Source organism: Coptis chinensis, chromosome 6 (genome assembly GCF_015680905.1).
Source record: "Coptis chinensis isolate HL-2020 chromosome 6, ASM1568090v1, whole genome shotgun sequence".
NCBI classification, from domain to species: domain Eukaryota; kingdom Viridiplantae; phylum Streptophyta; class Magnoliopsida; order Ranunculales; family Ranunculaceae; genus Coptis; species Coptis chinensis.
Window position 1 is genome coordinate 48914473 of NC_141461.1, and position 23434 is coordinate 48937906.

Below are 23434 nucleotides of genomic sequence, written 5' to 3' on the forward strand. Positions count from 1 at the left end.
TCAAAGAATAATTAACGGAAAACCAAAAATTGGATGCAATTGCATTAAACTAAAATAAGAGATTAACTAATGGAAAATAAAAAATTGGATGCAAATGCATTGAAATAACCTCAAAAAATAGTTAACTAGAAATCGGAAGTCGGATGTAACTGCATCGCACTGACCTCAAAGCATAAATGTCCACTTTTTTAGCCTTCTCACATGAATAATTACGAGTAATTAGGAACCCAAAACGAAAGTGAATTTATAAAAACAGACCCTTACATATATGTAAACTGTATAGAAATTGTAAACTATCGAACTAACCTAGAAAAATAATTAATAGGAAATCGGCGGATCTGGATGTATTAAACTAACCTCAAAGAGTAATTAACGGGAGATTGGAACATGGATGCAAATACAATGAACTAATCTCAAAGACTAATTAACAAAATATCGAAAATTGGATGCAACTGTACTGAATTAACCTTAATGAATAACTAACTGGAAATCATAAAGTGAATACAATTCAGACCGAACTAAACCTCAAATAATAATTAATGAGAAAATTGGAAACTTGATGCAACTGCATTGAACTAGCCTTAAAGAATAATTAATGAAAAATTAGAAACTGGATGCAACGTACTACATTAAACTAATCTCAAAGAATATATAATTAATGGAAAATCAAAAACTTGATGCAAATGCATTGAACTAATAACCCTAAAACATATTTGTATTATATGTAGAGAGAATAAATATCTCGACAAATATAGTTTTGCATTTTAAATAGTATTTATTATAATTTTTTTTATTGTAATTGGGAATGTCTTGCTATTCAAGCAGCTTCAATATTATTTTGGCCACATTGAACATTCTCACAAAACTTTAATCAAACTTATATTATTAAACCTAACAATAAAAAGAAGTCGATGAGTTTTATCAAGGTTTGATGCTTCTTTTTTATAGAGAATGGTGCAAGAAATTTAAATGAGTAATTAATATAATTTTTATTTTTTCATGGTTATGCATAGTTGCTAATATTTTTTAGAATAATTTAATATAATGACACCCGTTCATAGGACACGTTCATGTGATAAATCTTTTCAAATGAGAGTAGTGTATTTTTTGATGATATGAAAATAATCAATCTGTTTTAGTGATTTGTACACATTAGTACATAATTTGAATAGTGATGATTTACTGACTAAATCACCATAAATCTAATAAAACTATTATACAAGCTAGATTAAGTTTAAGATAATTCTATTTGAAAATTATGGATTAATATTCTAAACCATAAAGTGAAAAGGTTATCTCAATTTAATCCCTTAGTTTCCAAGTACTTATACACCATAATCATTTGCTTTCATTAACATATTTGGTTTATTTTCAATAAAAATATATTCGATTCGAAAATTTGCCGCTAAATCACTATAAATCTAAGAAAACTATTATACAAGCTAGACCGAGTTTAATATAATTCTATTTAAAAATTATGGATTAATATCCTAAACCACAAAGTGGATATGCTATCTCAATTTGATCTCTTTAGTTTCCAAGTACTTATGCACCATAATTAATCGCCATTAACATTATTTTGATTTATTTTTAATAAAAATATATTCTGATTCGAAAATTTGTGTGAGACATTTTGTAAAGCTTTTTCAGCACACAAAATATTTAATAGATCCCGGGCGTATGCCCGGGTCCAAAATCTAGTATAATAAAAAGGAAGAGAGTGAGGGGAACAAATTATATGTCACAAGGTGAGATGTGGTTGTCACACCCTTTAACTATAGCCACTAAAAAATCATGAGGGGTGAGTTAAAAAGTATTTCTCACCTCACCCACCCCCACACAAAAAAATCAACAATGGGCTGAACTTTTATGGGTTTGAAAATGTGAGCATGGGCTTATTTTTTAATTGCGGGCCATAGGCACAGGCATACCCTAATATCAACTAAAGAAGAAGAAAGAATGAATAATTAGTTGAATGAGGGTAACCTGTTTCTATTAGGGTGGTTGATAAATTTTCCCACTTGGCAAATAAATAATGGAAAAATAATTTTCCACTTAAAAAATTTCCCGACAAATATCTAGTGGGAAAATTTAGTTTTGTGGTTGCTTGTTTGTACAATTTGCATCAACTGACATAACACAAAATTTTCCACTGGCAAATAAATTTTAAAATTTATTATTTTGTCTTTAAAATGGTTCATACATTTTAATAAGATAAAACACATAACAACTAGTTGTATACAGTCAACTTGTTGCTGAGGAATCGCTTTCAAACGACATATTATATGTTCCAATAAGGCTTATTTAGCAGATGATTCTGCACTTATGCAGTGTTAATACTTGGTCTTACCTTGTGGGCTTGTGGTGATAATGCGTAGAAAATTAAGTTGAATAAACAAGAGAAAGTAATAACAACTCCCAACTTGCTGACAATGCAATGTATAAACTACTGAAACAAATAAATAGTATCCAAGTTCGAAGCTGTAGAGGAGCCAGAGCACAGAGAGGTTCAGATACGCAAAAATGGCAAGCAATTTGTGTGTAAATGGAACCACGGTGAACCTGGAAAATTATTCTTCCCCAGTCCTTCTGATCGGCTTATATTGTGCAGCAGCAAATTTGGTATGTTTTGTACTAATCCTTAGTGATGTGTGGGCTGGGTTTCGCGATAAGAAATTTTGGTTCCCTTGTCGGTTATTTCCGCTTAACTCTATTACAATCACACTTATATCAATTGCTACGAAAATTCCAGTTGATCTAACAACTAAAATGCCAAGTGCTGTAGACCAACTGTCTAAGCTCAGTGGCACTGTCTTTATATGCTTAACGATTGGTTTTATGACGACTTCAGTTGGCGTTAAAGGGGCGTTTGAATCCTACGCAAATGTTACAGCATTTAGCATATTTGTGATTACTGTAATTGTCAATATTTGTATACAAATGGCCATAGGTGTGATTTTCTGTTTCACTGTAGAACATTCGGTCATCCTGTTCTGCATGTTGTTATTGCTCATAAAGTTATGGGTATCTGTCATTCCTATAAATTCTTATAAGGGTGAAACACTCGACCAAAACAAACATCTCATCAGAAAGGGTGAACAAAGTATGTTACAACGACTGAAAGTCTGCTATATACACGGTTATAATTCCTCACCACAGTTTATGATATGTAAGAACCCAGATTCTTGCTATGCGTCTTCTGTTTGCATGATCTCTTCACTGGTTCTTATGGTAGCCATGCTCCGGTCTCTTGTCTTTAAGGATTTTAATTTTTATGGAGGAGCTTCTGATTATGGATGGTCAATGTGGTTGATTGTAGTGAGCCAAACTATCACTGTTTTTGTTGCTAGTTTGGCCATTGGGTTTAGATGGATTATAATTGCTTGCCATGTTTTGGAGGACAATGAGATTGTAGATAAACTTCCAGATTCACCTTACCGGCAACTTCTATACCTATTCTCCTTAACAAGCTTCCCGAGTTCACTTGAACTGATACTGCGATATGCAATATTTTATCCCCTGGCATATCTGGACTGTTTGCTATCGGTTATTGTCTTAATAGTCTCAGGAATCGCTGGGGGTGTGATAAATACGTATTGGAAGGATAGATTTGCTGAAGAGACACTTATGGATGAATTTGAAGGTTTAGTTAAAGCACACCAAGGTGATAATCGAACCTTGCATACTGAGGAAAGGTGTTGAACACATGGAGAGATGGATGGAGATGAATAAAAGGAATTGTCCAAAACATCTCATTGAACTGCTATCAACTATTTCCCCATCGTCACAAGATTCTCTTACTATTGGTCTGAATGCAGGGAGGGAAATTTCTACTCTTTCGGTGTTATTACTAGTAGAAATAGCCAAAGTCGCAATGCCAACTTCTATGAATACATCTCTGACCAACATCTTGGGTGAAGTGTTTGAAATCATTCATTTCATTGACAACAACATAAAGGTGGGAAGCTCCAAAGATAAGTTAAGATCCACATATGCAAAGATTCTTTGGAAGTTCGGGCTGATCAGCGAGGTTGCTGATAAAAATAAAGTCGAGGAATGTATGAATGGAATGGATAGAATGGATCCATCTAAATTCGAATTGAAGCTCGTACTTGGAATTCTTAGAGAATATCAAGAATCATTTACAACCAATATTTTGTGTCATGAAACACGTGCTATGGTTAATTTCATTCACCGCCGGTCATATGCATCAAGTAAAGAGCTATATGATCTCATAGAGCAGTTATTTGTTGACATGTTGCATGTATTCCTCACTCGACTCCCAGAAGCCATATTCCATCATATTATTGAGAGCCCCATAGAAGAATATGAAAATAGAGTAAGACTCGGTTTGGCACTCATTTGCAAACTTGAGCCGCTAGAATCTCATTTGAGATTGTCTTTTCCTACAGAGAGTAATATTTTTAGCCTGATTACTTCTCAAATTTCTGCCACAAAAATGCAAGTGGAAGGCATCATTACTGCTGACATTATTGACCCTGTGATTGAAGATTTTGCTGAAACTCAAGCAGGTGGACCGTTTGAAAGATTTGAAGTATGGAGAAACAGGTATGTCCGAAACAACGCATATTCATATTTTACATATTTTTAAATTTTTCATTTTTGGTTTGTATTCCATAAGTATTACTTCCTTAAGTTTTGAAATTTAGAGTACACAAATGCCTGAACAAGAGTAAACTTGCCTGCATTCTACTTTTACGAAAACAAATATCAATAATGTTCTAGGTTGTACGATCTGCCCCTGTTCGAAAAGAATTGGTTTTTATTGAGCTTCACAGTTTGCCCCTAGTTGGGGATTTCTATTGACATCAAGACTAGAGGATCGATATGGCACTTATCACACACTTGATTGGCATAGAGAGACATGCCCATTTTTGCTCAAAGGCGGTTTGGTTTATGCACTGGTTGTAGACTGATTATCAAACTTTCATTGCAAAATTGCATCCAATCCTTCACATAATTTGAAGTGTTAAAAGATATTTGTATGGACATGTGTGGCAATAATATGATGCTAGATCCTTCGAGTTTTGATCCGTTTCTTTGCACAATGCAGGCCAATATTTTTGTTTTTTTTTTCTGTGGATGGCCCCCAACATTTAAGGAATTTGAATTATTATAATAGTATTTCTCGAGAAAAAAGAGGTATCTTATTCTTTGGTTTGCTTTCTTGTAGGTTCATTTTTCGATCAATCAGTCAAGTCAAGAAAAAACTGAGAATATCGAATGTTGCAATGAGCTAGTACTGGAAAAGATCAAGTTCTACAAATGAGTAGATAGAATAAAAAAGGGCGAAGAGAATCTCTGTTTAATGTTTTAATGCTTCAAAAGAAATTCCAGCATTCTTTAGGTGTCCTTGAGTTAAAGCAACTCATTGAGCCCCATTACATTAAACAGAGCATGGTTAGTCTACTCCAATAATGGGGAAAAACTGAAGAAGTTGAAGTTAATTAATCCGTTATGGTGGTAATAGATAATTGCATACAACTGTACTGTGTTGATATATAATTCAGGGTCATGATGGTGATTATGTATCGACTAAAACATACAGCCAAATGTTTGAAATGAAAGTATTTCTTAAAGCTTAAATATTCAGTAAATAGCAAAATAGTATACACACATCTCGTATCTCGGCACACACACACATCTCGAATTCGGATCAACGGCGAGATAACACGGTTACAGAGATGATCTCTGTACCCAAAGAGATCTCGAGTCCATAAGATAAACCTTTGCTGCGAGAATATGCCCTCACCGTTTGGCTTCCTGATGCAATGAACCAGCATGAGATACGTCAGGGATATCTTTTGTTTTTTCCCTCACCTAAAGTAGAGAAATAGATAAATAAAGATACTACAGTAAATATGACACAATGACACATAACAAAAATCTAAAGAAAGATGCTAACAGTATATTATGAAACCACTTCCATACTCAAGGTTAGCAATACCGACAGAATGAACCTTATAGTATGTCAGTAATGCATAGACAAACTCATGGAAACATCCAACTACAACTAACACTTAAATGAATTTCACCAAACAACTAAAACTATGAATCTTACTCGCTGAACATCAAAATCTTGAACAAAACCTGCACTGCACAAACCATCGAGGAGGAAGTCACCATTATATACCAAGAAGAAGAAATATGCCAATATGTACACCGTCAGAATATAATCCACATTATGCACCAAAAACAATGTTTTTAAGGTATCTGATAGCTTAGGTTAAGCGCCAGGTAGGGGTCGAACCTACAACTTTCTGTCTACAAAACAGATGCTCTAACCACTGAGCTACTGGTGCATGTGTTGAAATGCATAGTTTATTTCAATATAAGTTATCAACTGATTTTCTAATGATGTGACGAATAGACCATCAAACTTAGCCCAAAGAAGCGAAAAAAGTGACTTGAATCACCAGTCAAAAGATGGTTAATAAACCAAGTTGTCAAATTTCCAACAATTATTTCATGAGTGGCATTAACAATGTTCAAAACATAATAGGTCAAAAGAGAGTCTTCTTGCAAAATACTGAGTGAAAACGATATATTTAGTCTTTCTTCTAAATTGTTAAGAAATAAACAATGTGAAGAATAACCAAAACAATCCAAGTTAGGCATTTTATCAAATGCATTGTAGGTATTCATAGAGAACATACTTAGTTGGAAAGAAAGAAACGTGACCTGACACGTATGAATCCAACGCCGGTGAGAAGCTCTCATGACATTTTCAAAGAAAGTGAACTTGCCACTTCCAGGAGTAGCTACCAATATTACAATTATATCAGTACTGTTCTTTGTTTGCACTTCTACTGCAAAAAAATAAAATAAAAACAAATACATTGTGAAAACTACCTTAAGACTCAATAGACGCTTCACATATCCAGCACACAGCACAGATATCATATCTTACTTCTATGATATCTCCAATGTACATTATGTACTAAAAATAATCTTTATAATTCCTAGTTACCAAGTTTGAGAATCCTTATAATTCCTAAAGTTACGAAAAAGAATCCTTGTAGTCCCTAAAATCTCCAATTACCAACAGATTCCTAAAAAAATAGTAAAATACCAACTTATAATTCCTAAAATTACAAAAGTTGGCAGTGCTTTTGAATTCGTATAAAAAAGAATCCTTATATTTCCTTATCTCCAATACAAACAAATTCCACCACTTCTCAAAACATTACTAACTACATTCTATGAAAGTTGCTTTTTGTCTTACCCATGCTTCGAGATTTCCTACACTAGAGTACTAGACTATATTGAATGCATATGACTATCCAGAAGAATTTCAAAGTATCTCAAATGAAAGTCAAGTGACTACTGTAATCAACATAAAGACATACAACATTACTATCAAATATAAAAACATTTTTTTTTTTTTTTTGCTTTAATAAGGACAGTATTTTGAAAAGTTGAAGTTCAGGACATACCAATCTACAAGAGTGAAATGTGAAGTTTTTTACACCAAGATTCTTGAAAAACTAAGTAACTTCATCGAGAATTATTGGACACGCGGTGGAGATCAAATTCATGTGTGCAGGCCTGAACACCTGCGTGGAAAAAGAAAATAAAATATTACTAGATTTTATAATGGTAAAAAAAAACGAGGAGAGAGAGAAAGTCAGGACCTCAGGGGTGCGTACGGTTGAAAGTGTTGGCACTGGAGAGCGCAGTTTATTGGAGACAGGACTCAGGACTCAGGAGTTGAAGTTTGGATTATAGGGGTAGTTGAGTTTGGGTGCGTAGTTCACTTGTCGACCGTTGTCGTAGCCTAATAATGATTTTAAATCGGGCCCTCAAACTTGACTTCAAACTTGCTCTAACCAAAAGAGAAGTCAATATATCAACTAAAGAAGAAACGGTCAGTTAACTTGCCGGTGAGGACTCGCTTTTCAAACGGCATTGGTCCAATTGGCTTATAGATTCTGCACGTATGCAGTGTGAATACTTGGTCTTACTCTCTTACCTTGTAGACTTGTAGTGATAATGAATAGAAAATTAAGTTAATAAACAAGAGAAATTGATAACAACTCCCAACTGGTGAAAGGCAACCTGCTGCTGAAACATATAAATAGTATTCAGAAGGCCTTCCAAGTTCGAAGCAGTAGAAGAGCCAGAGCACAGAGAGGTTCAGACACACAAAATGGCAAGCAATTTGAGTGTAAATGGAACCACGGTGAACGTGGACAATTATTGTTCTCCAGTCCTTCTGATCGGCTTATATTGTGCAGCAGCAAATTTGGTATGTTTGTTCCTAATCCTCTATGATGTGTTGGACGGGTTTTGCGATAAGAAATTTTGGTTCCCTTGTCGGTTATTCCCGCTTAACTCTATTACAATAACACTTATATCAATTGCTACAAAAATTCCAGTTGATCTAACTACTAATATGCCAAGTCCTGTAGACCAACTGTCTAAGCTCAGTGGCACTGTCTTTATATGTTTAGCGATTGGTTTAATGACACCTTCAGTTGGGATTAATGTGGTGTTTGAGTCATATGCAAACGTTACAGCATTTAGCATATTTGCGATTACTGTAATCGTCAATATTTGTATACAAATGGCCATGGGTGTGATTTACTGTTTCACTGTAGAACATTCCCTCGTCATGGTCTGCATGTTGTTATTGCTCACAAAGTTATGGGTATCCCTCATTACTATCATCAATTCTTATAAGGGTGAAACACTCGACCAAAACAAACATCTCATCAGAAAGGGTGAACAAAGTATGTTACAACGATTGAAAGTCTGCTATATACATGGTTATAATTCCTCACCACAGTTTATGATATGTAAGAACTCAGATTCTTGCTATGCGTCTTCTGTTTGCATGATCTCTTCACTGGTTCTTATGGTAGCCATGGTCCGATCTCTTGTCTTTAAGGATTTCAAGTTTCATGGAGGAGCTTCTGATTATGGATGGTCAATGTGGTTGATTGTAGTGAGCCAAACTATCACTGTTTTTGTTGCTAGTTTGGCCATTGGGTTTAGATGGCTTATATTTTCTTGCCATGTTTTGGAGGACAATGAGATTGTAGATAAGCTTCCAGATTCACCTTACCGACAACTTCTATACCTATTTTCCTTAACAAGCTTGCCGAGTTCACTTGAATTGCCACTGCGATATGCAATATTTTATCCCCTGGCATATATGGACTGTTTGCTGTCGGTTATTGTCTTAATATTCTCAGGATTTGCTGGCGGTGTGATAAATACAATTTTTAAGGATGGATTTGCTGAAGAGAGACTTATGGTCGGATTTCAAAGTTTAGTTAAAGCACATCAGGTGGTAGTGGAACCCTGCATACTAAGGAAAGGTGTGGAATGCATGGAGAGATGCATGGAGATGAATAAAAGGAATTGTCCAAAAATTCTCATTGAACTGGTATCAACTATTTCTTCTCTTTCCGTGCTATTACTAGTAGAAATAGCCAAAGTCGCGATGCCAACTTCTATGAATAAATCTCTAACCAACATCTTGGGGGAAGTGTTCGACATCATTCATTTCATTGACAACAACATAAAGGTGGGAAGCTCCAAAGATAAGTTAAGATCTACATATGCAAAGATTCTTTGGAAGTTCGGGCTCATCAGCGAGGTTGCTGATAAAAATAAAGTTCAGGAATGTATGAATGGAATGGATAGAATGGATCCATCTAAATTCGAATCGAAGCATGTACTTGGAATTCTTAGAGAATATCAAGAATCATTTACAACCAGCATTTTGTGTCATGAAGCGAGTGTTATGGTTGATTTCATTCACCGCCGATCATATGCATCAAGTAAAGAGCTGTATGATCACGTAGTGCAGTTATTTGTTGACATGTTGCATGTACTCCTCACTCGACTCCCAGAAGCCATATTCAATCATATTCTTGAGAGCCCCATAGAAGAATATGAAAACAGAGTAAGACTTGGTTTGGCACTCATTTGCAAACTTGAGTCACTCGAAGCTCATTTGAGATTGTCTTTCCCTACAGAGAGTAATATCTTTTGCCTGATTACTTCTGAAATTTATGCCACAAAAACATGAGTGGAAGGCATCATTACTGCTGACATTGACCCTGTGATTGAAGATTTTGGTGAAACTCAAGCAGGCGGACCGATTGAAAGATTAGAAGTTTGGAGAAACAGGTATGTACGAAACAACGCATATGCATATTTTACAGAATTTTCATTTTTGGTTTGTATTCCAAAAGTATTACTTCCTCCACTTATGAAATATAAAGTAGGCGAATGCCTGAACGAGGACAAATTGCCTGCATTCTTCTTTTACCAAAACCAACATCAAGAATGTTCTAGGAATCACAATCTGCCTATGTTTCATAAGAATTGGTTTTTTTTTAGGTTCGCAGTTTACCCGTAGCTGGGAATCTCTATTGGCATCAAGACTAGAGGATAGATATGGCATTTGTCACTCACTTAATTAGCATAGAGAGACATACCCTTTATGCTCAAAATGTTTCTGCCCACAGCGGTAACAAGGCGGCTATGCACTGTGGATAATGTAAACTGAGATTCAAACTTACATTGCGTCCAACCCTTCACACAATTTGAAGGATAAAATGATATATGTATAGACATGCGTGGCTAGGATATGATGCTAGATCCTTCGAGTTTTGATTCCTTTCTTTGCACAATGCAGGCCAATATTTTTCGCTCTGGTCTTTCTTTACTAATTATTTTCTTTGGAAGGCCTCCAAATTAAGGAACTTGAATTACCATAATAGTAATTCTCGAGAAAAAAGAGTGATCTTATTCTTTTCACCTTTCTTGTAGGTTCATATTTAGCTCAATCAGTCAGGTCAAGAAAAAAATGAGAAAATTAAAGTGGCAATGACCTAGTACTGGAAAACAAGAAGTTCTACAAACAAGTAGGTAGGGCGGTTTAATATTTCGTGATTTAGGTTTCATGCTTCAATGAAATTTCAGCATTCTGTAGGTGTCCTTGAGTTAGCACTCATTGAGCTCCAAACAGAGAATGGCTAATATTAGATCTCAATCTCTAACAGAATTCCGAGGCATGCTTTTATTGCTTGGATGGTGCTCAAAGGAGGTCTGAAGACTAGAAACAAGATGAGGCAATGGAACGTTGTTGCTGATGATACTTGTATTCTGTGTGGGATACATGATGAAACTGAGGAACTAACATTTGTTTTTTAGTTGTATTTATGCCAAGATGTTGTAAATATATAATAAATATATAAGTGCGGAAACAACGTTACCCACAACAAACAGATCAATCCTACACAAAGATCGATCCTTCACACTAGACAAGACTTCAACACCCTCCAAGCAATATCCCAACACTTCTCAATATCAAATAACAAGCATATAAAGTAAAACAATTAATGTAAAGGAAGAACAAACTACAAGACGAGATATATCGTGGTTCGGCAATTTGCCTACTTCCACATCGCGAGTTCCAAGCTTTTCTTGGATGTCCCGAGTAGCAGATTACAAGTCTCTCAATTCACTCGAGGAGAATGAACACTCAACTCACAAAGAATTGCTCTCTTATAATAATCTATTTTCTTGGTTTTGGAAAAGTTAGGTTTTCAAAAAAACGATTGTATTTTATACCAAAAATTAAAATCGCGGTTATTGTAGCGAAGCCCACAAAAAGGACGAAGGCGGGTGGCTTAAAAACATACTGGAGCCATGGAGACATGGTCGCTCTGGCGCTATGGCGCTCTCGAGCGTGAAAAACAGAAAAAAACTCTTTTTTTCTACATTCTCCACCTCGGTGAGGTTTTAACACATAAAACTAAGCCGAACACATCCAAAGAAGATCACATCCGGTAGGAACACCTCCAAAGGAAGACTTCATATAAATCGGTGAAAAAATAAAGGGCTATGCCCCGCAGGGCTCTTTTCAAACATGTAGGATTTGGAGCAAGTCCAAGCGGTGTTGGAACTTAACTCGGTGACAACTTTTCGTCGAGATATCGGCCAGGATTGTCATGGGTGTCTACTTTCTCAAGTGCTACATCACCATCCTCAGCGACATCCCCAGTATAAAGTGATAACGGACATCAATATGCTTGGTCCGACCATGATGAACTTGGTTCTTCGCCAAATGAATAGCACTCGACTATCACAATACAAAGCAACACATTTTGTTTTACGCTTTCGATACCCAAATCATCTAGAAGACCTCGAAGCCATAGTGGCTTCTTTTTTGGCCCTGCCAAGACGCGCCATATACTAGCGCATACCCGGTAGTAGATAGAGCAATCTGTGGAGCTGTAGCATAGACCTCCAACTAACCGGTGCACCATGCATCATAAACACATAACCGATTAGTCGATCGTCGCCTATCTAGATCACCTGCATAATCAGAATCTACAAACCCACTGACACAACAAGTGCCTCCACCATAAGCTAATCCCACATCCAAGGTACCCTTCAAGTACCTTAATACCCATTTCATCGCCTCCCAATCTTCGCTTTCCGTAATCTCTCTCTTTCTTGCAGTTTGTCATATACCTGGCGACAACACTAGCGCTAACGTCAAAAATGTCCGGGCGTGCACACCATAGCATACATCAAACTGCCCACGACACTTGCATAAGGAACATTTGTCATATGCTTTTGTTCCTCTACCGAACTAGGAGAGAACTTAGCTGAAAGCCTAAAATGCCCAGCTAAAGGTGTAGAAACCGACTTTGCATTCTCCATACCAAATCGAGAAATTACTTTCTGAATGTATTTCTTCTGAGATACAACTATCCGTCGCTTCTTCCTATCTCTGTCAATCTCCATGTCTAGTATCTTCTTGGCTCCACCTAAGTCTTTCATCTCAAACTCAGAGCTAAGTTGAGATTTCAACTTGTCTATCTCCACCATGCTTTTGGAAGCAATAAGCATGTCATCTACATAAAGCGGGGAGATAGATGAAGTCATTACCACGAAGCTTCTAAAGTAGACACAACAAATCATACTGCCCCGGGTGTACTCATGTTGCATCATGAATGTGTCAAAGCTTTGTACCCATTGCAGGCGATTGCTTTAACGTCGCATAATTGACCGATTCAATTTGCATACATAATCTTCTTTTCAAGAACGACAAACCCTTCGGGTTGTCTCATATAGATCTCTTCTTCCAAGTCCCCATGCAAGAAAGCGGTTTTTCACATCAAGTTGCTCTAACTCCAAGTTGAAGTGAGCAACTAAACTTAATAACACACGAATGGGCGTATGTTTGACCACCGGGAAAATACCTCATTGTAGTCAACTCCTTCCTTCTGTGAAAAACCCTTTGCTACCACTCTTGCCTTGTACCCGATCTTGTCGGACTCGGGAAGGACCTTTTTCTTTTCGAACACCCATTTTTCGCCGATAGTCCTTTTGCCCTTTGGCAATAAAACTAGGTCCCATGTGTGATTTTTATCAAGAGATTCCATCTCCTTGCATAGCTACCAACCAATCTCGTAATGAGCATCTCTAACGGCTTCCTTGAAGCTATCCGGCTCATCATCTTTGATATTCGGTGCATATGCCACTAAATCCACGACCATAGTGTTCCACGGCTTCGTGCCCATACTTGTGCACTTATTTAACTTGTCTCTCGTGGCCTAGGGTCACCCACTACAAGTTGGATGCGGATGCTCTTGCTCTTCTTCTGTTCTTTGTGTGGTTCCATGATTTGGTACCTCATCATGATCTAAACGATCATCTGCTGCATTAGACAACTCAAGCTCATTAGCTTGAACTTTTATAGACTCACCATTCTGCCCAGCTACTTCCGGCTTACTGAAAGATAACACGGAAGTCTCATCAAAGGTAACATCTCTGCTGACTAGGAACTTGTGGTCTTCTAGACACCACAATCTATATCCCTTTACCCCATTTGCAAAGCCTAAGAATATGGCCTTCTTAGCTCTAGGATCTAGCTTCTTTGTCCCTCACATGGTAGTAAGTCAATTTGTCGATCCAAACACTTTCGTAAAATACTATAATCGGTGGGTTACGACCACACCTCATAAGGTGTCCTGCAATCTATAGCTGGTACTGGTGACCTATTGTATAGGTAACACGCCATGGACACTGCATCTGCCCAATACTCTTTGCCTAGATTGGCATTAGACAATAAACATCTTGCTCTTTCAAGCAAAAGCAAAGTTCTATTCATCCTCTCTACCATTCCATTCTGCTGTGGCGTGCCCCTGACTGTCCAGTGTCTGGCAATTCCCTGTTGCGCACAGAACTCTTGGAAAGGTCCATAGGTATACTCAGTACCATTGTCAGACCGTAATGTCTTTACCTTCCTATCTGTGCGATTCTCAACCTTTGCCTTCCACTTCTTAAATGTCTCAAACACTTCATCTTTCGATTTCATCATATACACCCACACATAGCGAGTATGATCATCAATGAATGAGACATAATAGCGGTTACCTCCCTTGGAAGCCACCCTGGAGGGTCCCCAAACATCCGTATGCACATAATCAAGGATGCATGTTGTCGTGTGCTTGCTTGACTTGAACTTGACTCTGCTTTTGCTTCCCATAGACGCCAATGCTCGGAACCCCATACTTGGCTTCTTCAAGTTCTTCAAGAACCCTCGCTTGCACAACTCGGACAAACCCTTTTCACTCATATGCCCTAAACGATATGTCATATCTTAGTGCACTTTCGGAATCATTACTACATGCACCCATCGCTACATCGCTTTATCACCGTACTACCTATCAGAGTATACAAGGTTCCATATTTTTGACCTTTCATAACAACTAAAGAGCCATTAACAATATTTAGGACTCCACCTTCGCCCACAAACTTGTGGCCTTTGGAATCCAAGGTACCAAGAAAAATAAGACTTTTTTTTAGCTCAGGAACATGTCTCACATCGGTTAAAGTCCTCATTACACCATCATACATCTTGACCCGTATAGTTCCAATTCCTACCATCTTACAAGCAACGTCATTACCCATTAAAACGGAACCACCATCAATGCTCTCATAAGAAGTAAACCACTTTCTATTCGAGCACATATGATAGGAACATCCGGAATCAAGAATCCACTTTTCGGTCATATAGTCTTGTTTGGACACACAGAGACTGAACTCATCCTCTTCAGAGCCTGAAGCATAATTTGCCTCAATTTTTGCCTTACCTTTCTTCTGACCATCTCTCTTGTTCTCTTTCTTCGGGTGAGGACAATTACTTGCATAATGTCCCTTTTCATTGCAATTGTAGCACTGTACATATTTTAAAGGCTTCTTTGACTTGGACCTAGAATTCTCATTACTTGAATAATTCTGTTCATACGAATTTCCTTTTGCCACTAGCCCCTAACCTGCATCAATGCTATTCTCTACACGTGTCTTCTTCATCAACTCATAAGAAAGAAGTGCACTTTGAACTTCGTCAAGATCGACGACTTCTTTGTTCATGAATGTAGTCATTAGATGCTCATAGCTTTCTGGCAAGGAGAATATTAAACATGTCGCTTGATCCTCATCATCCATCTTCATACCAACATTCAAATAATCCGCTAGACGTCGACGGAACTCACTAACGTGCTCTTGCATCGTTGAACCATCGACCATCATGTACCGATAAAGACGCTTCTTAAGGTACATCTTGTTCATCATGCTCTTGGTCATATACATAGACTCTAGTTTGAGCCAAATACCGGCAGCGGTATTTTCTCCCATCACACTATACATAACCTCATTAGCAAGACATAACCGGATTGATGAACAAGCTTGAAGATCGAACTCTTCCCAATCATCATTACTCATACTCGCCGCTTAGATTTAATCCCCTTTAAAGCCTTGTGCAAACCTTGTTGGATGAGGATGTCCTTTACTTGGACTTGCCAAATCCTAAAGTTATTCTTCCCATTAAACTTCTCTACTTCAAACCTTGCGTTTGACATCTTGGGAGTCATCTTTCAAGTTACACACAATAACCCAAAAGAAATAGTTTCACCTTGGAATTTAATCGAACACCTTGTCTACACAAATTTTGAGCACTACACTCAAAATCCTAGGTCGTATACCTATGCTTTGATACCAATTGTTGTGAATATATAAGTGCGGAAACAACGTTACCCACAACAAACGGATCAATCCTACACAAAGATCGATCCTTCACACTAGACAAGACTTCAACACCCTCCAAGCAATATCCCAACACTTCTCAATATCAAATAACAAGCATATAAAGTAAAACAATTACTGTAAAGGAAGAACAAACCACAAGACGAGATATATCGTGGTTCGGCAATTTGCCTACTTCCACTTTCGCGAGTTCCAAGCTTTCTTGGATGTCCCGAGTAACAGATTACAAGTCTCTCAATTCACTCACAAAGAATGAACACTCAACTCACAAAGAATTGCTCTCTTATAATCTCTCTCTCTTTCTTGGTTTTGGAAAAAGTTAGGTTTTCCAAAAACTGATTTGTTTTTATACCAAAACCAAAATCAGGTTATTGTAGCGAAGCCAAAAAAAAGGACTCGGCGGGTCGCTTCGATTCGGCGGCTGGTCGCTAAAACATCGGAGCCATGAGCTGGTGGCATTCCACTCTGGCCTTGAAGCGCTCTGAACGTGAAAAACATAAAAAACTCTTTTTTCTCTACACAAGACAATATGGAACCTGCTACTCACATGGGCAGGATACAACAAACAGAATTCTCAAACATGGCAGGATGAAATTCAATGGGTGATTGACCATGGTTCGAGCAAAGGAGCCAAAAAGGATACGTTGAGACTCATATTTAATGGCTTCACTTATGGGGTTTGGAAATAGAGGAATGAAAGAATATTCAATAGCAAGCAATGCACAGAACTGCAGGTAGCTAAACTTATATTTCACGATGCTAAACTCAAGCTACATTCAGTGAATTGCAAAATGTAGATTGGACCCGAGAGAGATGACCTTACGAGCAGATGGAATATTCATATATCCATTCAAGAACAGACACAAAAATTTTGTTCTTGGGAGAGACCAGAACAAGGAACCTATGCACTAAACATTGATGGTACTCTGCAAAGTACTCTACAAGGCAATCTAGGAGGATGGGCAGCAAGCCAGCAACTATTCGTAATCACCAAGGCGAGGTAGTTTGTGCAGCAAGAGGAAAGTCATATTTCACTTCTATTGCACTTATAGAACTACAAGGAATGGAACAGGGACTGAACTTAGCATTACATCATGACATTAGAAGAGTCAAGATCTATATAGATTCTACTAATGTGGTTTCCTTTATTAATAAAGGAGAGCATCCATGGCAGGCAAAACATTTGATGGGGAGGATCAGGAAGTTGATAGCACGTTTGGAAGTGTTCTCAGTTCATCATACATATATATAAAGAGGCTAACAGATTAGCAAATTTATTAGCTTCAACTATACCTTTTGTTAGATTTATTGAAGTTATTCCTAGTCCATGATATGAAAAAATTGTCTTTGAAGATATGAGTGGCAAAATGCATTTGAGATTGTAACCAAGCTTCTTTTATTAATGAAACGGGACCTCTATAACAACCTCACTTACTTACCTATCTGTTTGTTATGGCTTTATTGGCCTATGAGGGGCCCATAGGTCAGAAAGGAGGCCCATAGGTCAGCAGTATAAAAAGAAGAAGATGAGTGAATAGAGAAGGAGGTAAAAAGGGGCGGGGATTTTTTAGGTCGTAACAATGGCCCATCTGTGGGGAGCAGAATAAAAAGTTATTGTTCTCTACATCAAGGGAAGAATTACCTACTTGGTGAAACCCCTTCTTTCTTCCTTATCCAAAAATTTATCCTTTTCACACACACAAAAAATACAGACACTTCATAAAAAAAAACAAATGTCAAACGTCTTAGCCTACGCACCAATTCCCTTAAAATTCACCTACTCAAATCCTTATCCTACACACCCTGCTCTCTTCTTCACAACATCACTCTCAAGGTTCAACAACAATGATGTTGTTGTTTCTGCAGCTTCAACACCAGAAAAGAAAAAAAACAAGAAAAAAGAAACAGCCCAAAGAAACTGAACCTTCCTCTTCTTCATCTTCACCTTCAACTCAAGAGAAATGACTGAGATTCACTTTTATGGAAGAGTTAATGCTTAAAGCTCGTGAAGTGATGTGACGAGGTGTGTTTCGATGTTATTTATGATATGGTTCTTCTTTGGTTTAAGTCCTGGTCCAAGGTCTTTTCATGGTTTGATTGTTTCTCATACTCTTAATGGCGATACTGATGGTGCGGTAAGTAGTTTGATTGGTTTTGGTTATTTGAATGTTGTAAAGACTGGTTTTTTGTTCAAGCTATAGACTTATTTCAGCTCAAGTTTACTTTTAAATGGTTAATTTGAGCTTATTTTATGTAATTGAAAAACTTGGGGCATGGTCATTTTTGAAGCTGTGTTTGAAACAGTTAGTTATTGTAGTCTTAGTAATGCATTTGGGAAAAGGGGAATGTGGTTCCTTAAATCGTGATTGTGCATTTGCTTATTATAAATTTGGTTAAAGAAATTTTATTGTGCGCATATCAAAATATCATTGATGGGAATATGAAACATGAAAAGATACAAATTGTTTGTTTAAAGGATGAAACAAGGTATAAGTTCACAACAAATGTGGCGGAATGGCAAGCCGGTTTGAGTCAAAGACTAGGGGGCGGAGGTCCCCGGACATGGCATGGTACGCCAGTCTGAATCAAAGACTCAGGGGGCAGATAATAGTTGTCCCTGGACTTTGCATGGTACGCCGGTCCGAATCAAAGACTGTAGGGCGCAAGTCCTGGACGTAGCGTGTGGGCTAGTCCCAAAAATGAAAAAGGGGCAAGTCCTCGATGCGGCGTTTGGGCCAATCCGAAAAATGTAAAGGGCACGAATGTGGGTCCTAATTAACACTTAGGGGCAACCTAAGCAAGGAAAGAGCTAAGCATTCATGAGGATTAACAGAACTCCAAAACAAAAACAAAACAATGACATGACTAAGTATTTCCAAGATTCTGAACACATGCACGTGATATTGGTTTCTGGAATTTTCAGAATTTCATAGATTTTGGAGGACTAGCAGTACTTGGGGGCAAAATAATATTCGAATCCGGCCAATAGTTATATTTTGTTGGTTGATCCCGGACATGTTTTACTAAACCAGCTGGAATCAACTTGGGGGCACACGAATATAACAAATAGGCATATACAGATACTCAAGTACTTGGTCAAAAGGAAAGAGTGGATTATGAGAAAAATGGCGACTGACATTCATAAAGATAAAATCTGTTCTCGGTTTGTAGACAGTCGGTGAGCTTACAATTACGCATGTTCTTCCAATCATCATCTTGTCAAGTGCATCCTGAACCAGGTTTTCTTATGCGTTGTTGAGTGCACTTGTTGCCTCATCCAATAGCAGGATTGCTGGATTCTTTAGTATTGCATGAGCAAGTGCTATCCTCGTAACACTGGCCAAAGTAGAGTATGTACTCTTGAAACTCAAGTTGCACTTTATGAGTTACCCTTGGGCATAATTGAATGTATGACTTCTTTCCCAGTCCCTGAGGAATGTTTACTATCACCTATCTCTAATAGTATGTCGGGCTGCTTTTCGGAAACACAAGGTAATTAAGAAACACTTTCTTATGCTTTATTACTTTTCCGAGGAGCTTTTCTTTTAGAAAGAAGCAGCTATATGACAGTGATGAACTTGATGAAATCACTTCCTCGATGTTGTTGTATAGGAAAACTGCAACTCTTTGCGAGTAAGATGTGTATTCAAGCTGCAGAGCTGAGTCAGTAACCTTTACTCTCATGTATTACCTTGTAGCATCTGGAGATCACTTTGTCCAGAAGGGTAAGCAACAAACTGTCGTATGTTGATGTGTTCAAATTTTCAAATTTGAGATCTCATTGGTAGAAGGAAGGATATCATTCTTTCCAAAGTTGTGCTTTCAAGTATACGAATCACCATTATGAGTTTAGGCGGCCTGGCGCTATTATTAAGCAAGGAGCGCAAGTTCTGAGAAATTTATTTCGTCTTAACATGCTGTTAATAAGAAAGTGACTACTGTCAAGCTTTATTGATTAAGATGCATGCCAAATAAAGATATAAGGGTGTGTTTGTTTAGTGGCAAACTTATAGTGGGAAAATATTAGATTTGCCAGTATTTTCCCACTAGAGTTTTGCCAGGCTAATTTGTAGTGGGAAAATATCAGTTTGCCAGTGTTTGTTTGTAAAAATTTATAGTGGGAAAATATGAGATTTGCCAGGTTTGTCAGTGTTTGTTTGCATGATTTTTTCCAGTGGCAAATAATATTTTAACTTTTTGAAAATATATATTTTTGGTTTTCAAACTCAATGAAGTATATAGGTTGTGTGTGTATTGTCTTTATTTTTATTTATTTTATATATATATATATATACAAAATAAATAAAATAAAGACAATACACACAACAACCTATATACTTCAAATTATCTAAAAAGAAAATGAAAAAAAGAAGTGCATAATAATGAAGTTCTTAGATAGTGTTTATGTACCAAAAAAGAGCACCAACAAAACTAGAAGAAAATCTAAAATACCCCAGACAATCTAATATCCGCCTTTAAGATCAGTAACAACGTCGTACGGGATATGTGTGACAGTCTCAAGAGAAGCACCCTCCACCATAAAACCAGGCTTAGGACCCTCTGGTTGCCTCTTTGTGCTAATCTTCTCGCTACAAGCTTTTGCCTCAGCCTCTACTAAACATAACCACATGCCAAAGAAGCAGCACCAGCCAAGAATAAAGAACACCTAGAACCGATGGCAAAGACGTGGACCAAAGAAGCAAGCAGCAACAACAACAACTAGAACCAGCAACAACAACAACAACTAGAACCAGCAGCACGACCAACACCAGTCCACACTACCACACCACACCAACAGCAGCTGCAGCACCACCACCACCGCTCACACACACTTACCACACTACCACCACCCGGCAGCACACACTCACATACACACACACACACACTACCAGCCAGCACACACCACACATCCACCACCTTCCAGCACACAGCACACACCTACCACCAGCCAACACACACCACACCACACCACACACACACACACACACACACACCATATCATCATTCACAGAGTCCACAGGCAGCTTGTACCCCTTTTTCTAAAACACATCGACAAATAGTTAAATATCTCAAAGGATAAGTATAATTAAGGATCTTGGTGGGTTTAAACCACCATCACCTTGAGATGCATGAAGATACACTCCAACTCCCAAGTGCTCTACCATTTGAGCTAAAGATCCACTACGTGTTTATTAAAACAACTTAACAAGCAACATTCTAATTATAGAATGAACTTCCGTCTCCCATTGTCCACAATCTTCTCAAGTAACTCGACAGCTACGACTAGTTTGCCCTGCAAAGAGAGTCCCTTAAGAAGAGTGGTGAAAGTAACAACATCTGGCTCCAATCCAAGTTTTAACCCCAGTAATATCCCCATGAAAAGCCTAAAAGGATCACATCTATGCTTATGGATAACCTTACTAATGAAGAATAAGTGGTATTTATTTGGTGCCTTACTTTAGCTGTTCCAATCTTAGAGAACCTTCAGTCTCCATTCTTATGCCTTCATAACTTTAGTTTTAAGACTATCTAGTCTAGTTGAACAAATACCAAATGATCTCCAACTAACTACGAGAAAAATTACACCTCCATGGCTCCATACAAACAGAAAACAAAAAACCCTTGTTTTCAATCATTACCACAGTAGCACTAATGATACTATGAGCTCCCTTTTTATAAGAGGTAAACATTTTGTCTTTGTACTACATTGTGCATTCATTCACTCGGTATCCATAGAAAGAAACATAACATGTTTCCGAGATCATATAAGAGATGTTGGAGTTTTATCCTTGATACAGAAAGAAACTTCTACTTTAATTGTTGAAGATTTGAAGGTGTACGTACTTATTTTGAGCATACGTTCATCCCATTCTCAGGTATCGATATCGGTTTTCTTCTATAAGTAATGACTAGTTTGTTTCTAAAGCTTGAGTTCCCTGCAATGCACCAATAAAAAAATCATAAAACACAACAATGCAACATCAAAGGAAACTAATTTTTGAATAAAAAGTTGAAAGAGCAATTTCCCCAAGCTCAAAATACGAAATTTCAAACAAACAATCAAGTTTCCACTACAATGTATTGGTAAGTGAGAGTAAAAAGTGTAAATTTTTAATACAAAAAGCAGAAAACTTACCAGAAGAAGACAGTGAATTATCCTGTGGAATTAAGAGTGGGGCATTGGTGCCAAAGAGAGTTCCAGTGTAAAAATAAGCAATCATGAGAAGAAGAGCTACTATCACACTATGGCAGTAATTAACAACACATTCAAATTCACTAATCTTCTACTAGGACGCAAATTTTAACCCCAGTATTAACAACATTGGTTCAAAAATGAGAACAGGAAGTGTGACCATGGAGGTGATATCTGCGCCAACATAGTCTTGCATCATCCTCCAATAACTATCACGATCCTGGAAAAATAAATTTTGGGTGAAACATACTTCATAATACTCTAATTATTTCATGTTTTCTTGAAAGATTCTTAACAATAGCCTAAGCAATAATAACTTTTTGATGGGAAAAAAAAAAAAAAAAAAACCTCTTGCTTCTATATTCCTTTGTGAGCTTCTTTCTTCAGATCTTCGTTCCCCGCCGGGTTTATAACATCTAAGCCTTCATAACCAATCAATCTGGAAGGAACAAAGTTGAATTTTTTTTACTTTTAAACTATAGATGTACAATTGACTTGAATTTTCTGAATCATACGATTGAATAGACCCAATGCCTCGTCATAGCCTAGGTCACCATCTTAAAACCTGTTTAAATCAGGCGAGAGAAAAAAAAAAAACATGAAATTGAGGGAGTGCGGAGAGAGAGGCGTCTTCTGAAATGAGAGAGACGAGAGAAGAACTCGAGAGATAGATCGGTGGCAAATTTCCGCTGACAAAAGAGTTTAGGGTGGGAGGTGGATTGTATTTTCCCACTTCTAGTGGGAAAATTTCATTTGCCGCAAAATGTAAATAGTGTTTGCCATTGCCTTTAAATGCAGCCAAACACTGTCAAATGGTGCGTCTAGTGGGAAAATATGGTTTGCCACTCCCATTTACCAGTAAACAAACACAGCCTAAGTAAGAGACATGTTCTAAAGTCTGAAAAGCAGGATTGAGGTATATGTATCAATGTATGGTCCCAATAGCAATGCTCTATTCACAGTGGCAGGGATTCTTAGCAAATAAAATTGAAAATTGAACAAGCAAGGTGGACCAATTAAGTATTTTTCGAGAGCAGCAGCTCAATAGCTCATCTATAGAACCACTCTTATGATTATCATTAGTCAACTCCTAAGTAGTATAAATTGTGCAAAACTTATCAGACAAACCTGCATCTACATACT

At 37.4% G+C, this 23434-nt stretch overlaps 2 protein-coding genes, 2 long non-coding RNA genes and 1 other non-coding gene across 10 annotated transcripts; 2 read left to right on the forward strand and 3 right to left on the reverse strand.

The window, feature by feature from the left end:
• Window positions 1-2523: 2523 nt before the first annotated feature.
• LOC147493367 (uncharacterized) lies at window positions 2524-5607 on the forward strand. Of its 2 annotated transcripts, none has more exons than XR_015199396.1 (2): window positions 2524-4569; window positions 5195-5607. XR_015199396.1 is itself a non-coding variant. In XM_086567095.1 (2 exons), exons 1-2 carry the CDS (start codon window positions 3707-3709, stop codon window positions 5259-5261), a joined length of 930 nt encoding a protein of 309 aa, XP_086423221.1. In that variant the 3' UTR covers window positions 5262-5607. The 2 variants fall into 2 exon arrangements, 1 of the variants encoding a protein (XP_086423221.1); XM_086567095.1 differs by having other exon boundaries at window positions 3707-4569.
• Window positions 5451-7776, reverse strand: LOC147493368 (uncharacterized). The gene is made up of 4 exons (XR_015199397.1): window positions 7656-7776; window positions 7458-7577; window positions 6703-6830; window positions 5451-5784 (listed from the first exon to the last, which is right to left on the reverse strand). It is a non-coding gene; the product is annotated as an uncharacterized LOC147493368 (long non-coding RNA).
• TRNAT-UGU (transfer RNA threonine (anticodon UGU)) lies at window positions 6251-6323 on the reverse strand. The gene has a single exon. It is a non-coding gene; the product is annotated as a tRNA-Thr (tRNA).
• Window positions 7777-7977: 201 nt separating the features above from the next.
• Window positions 7978-11262, forward strand: LOC147493370 (uncharacterized). 5 transcript variants are annotated; one of them, XM_086568879.1, is made up of 3 exons: window positions 8026-10161; window positions 10807-10905; window positions 11040-11262. In XM_086568879.1, exon 1 carries the CDS (start codon window positions 8171-8173, stop codon window positions 10058-10060), a length of 1890 nt encoding a protein of 629 aa, XP_086425005.1. In that variant the 5' UTR covers window positions 8026-8170; the 3' UTR covers window positions 10061-10161; window positions 10807-10905; window positions 11040-11262. The 5 variants fall into 5 exon arrangements, with proteins under 5 accessions (XP_086425006.1, XP_086425005.1, XP_086425007.1 ...); XM_086568881.1 differs by having other exon boundaries at window positions 10807-10901; XM_086568880.1 differs by having other exon boundaries at window positions 7978-10161; window positions 10807-11262.
• A 9209-nt stretch (window positions 11263-20471) lies between these two features.
• On the reverse strand, window positions 20472-22059 carry LOC147493371 (uncharacterized). Its single transcript, XR_015199156.1, has 2 exons — window positions 21943-22059; window positions 20472-21137 (listed from the first exon to the last, which is right to left on the reverse strand). It is a non-coding gene; the product is annotated as an uncharacterized LOC147493371 (long non-coding RNA).
• Between the last annotated feature and the right edge of the window lie 1375 nt (window positions 22060-23434).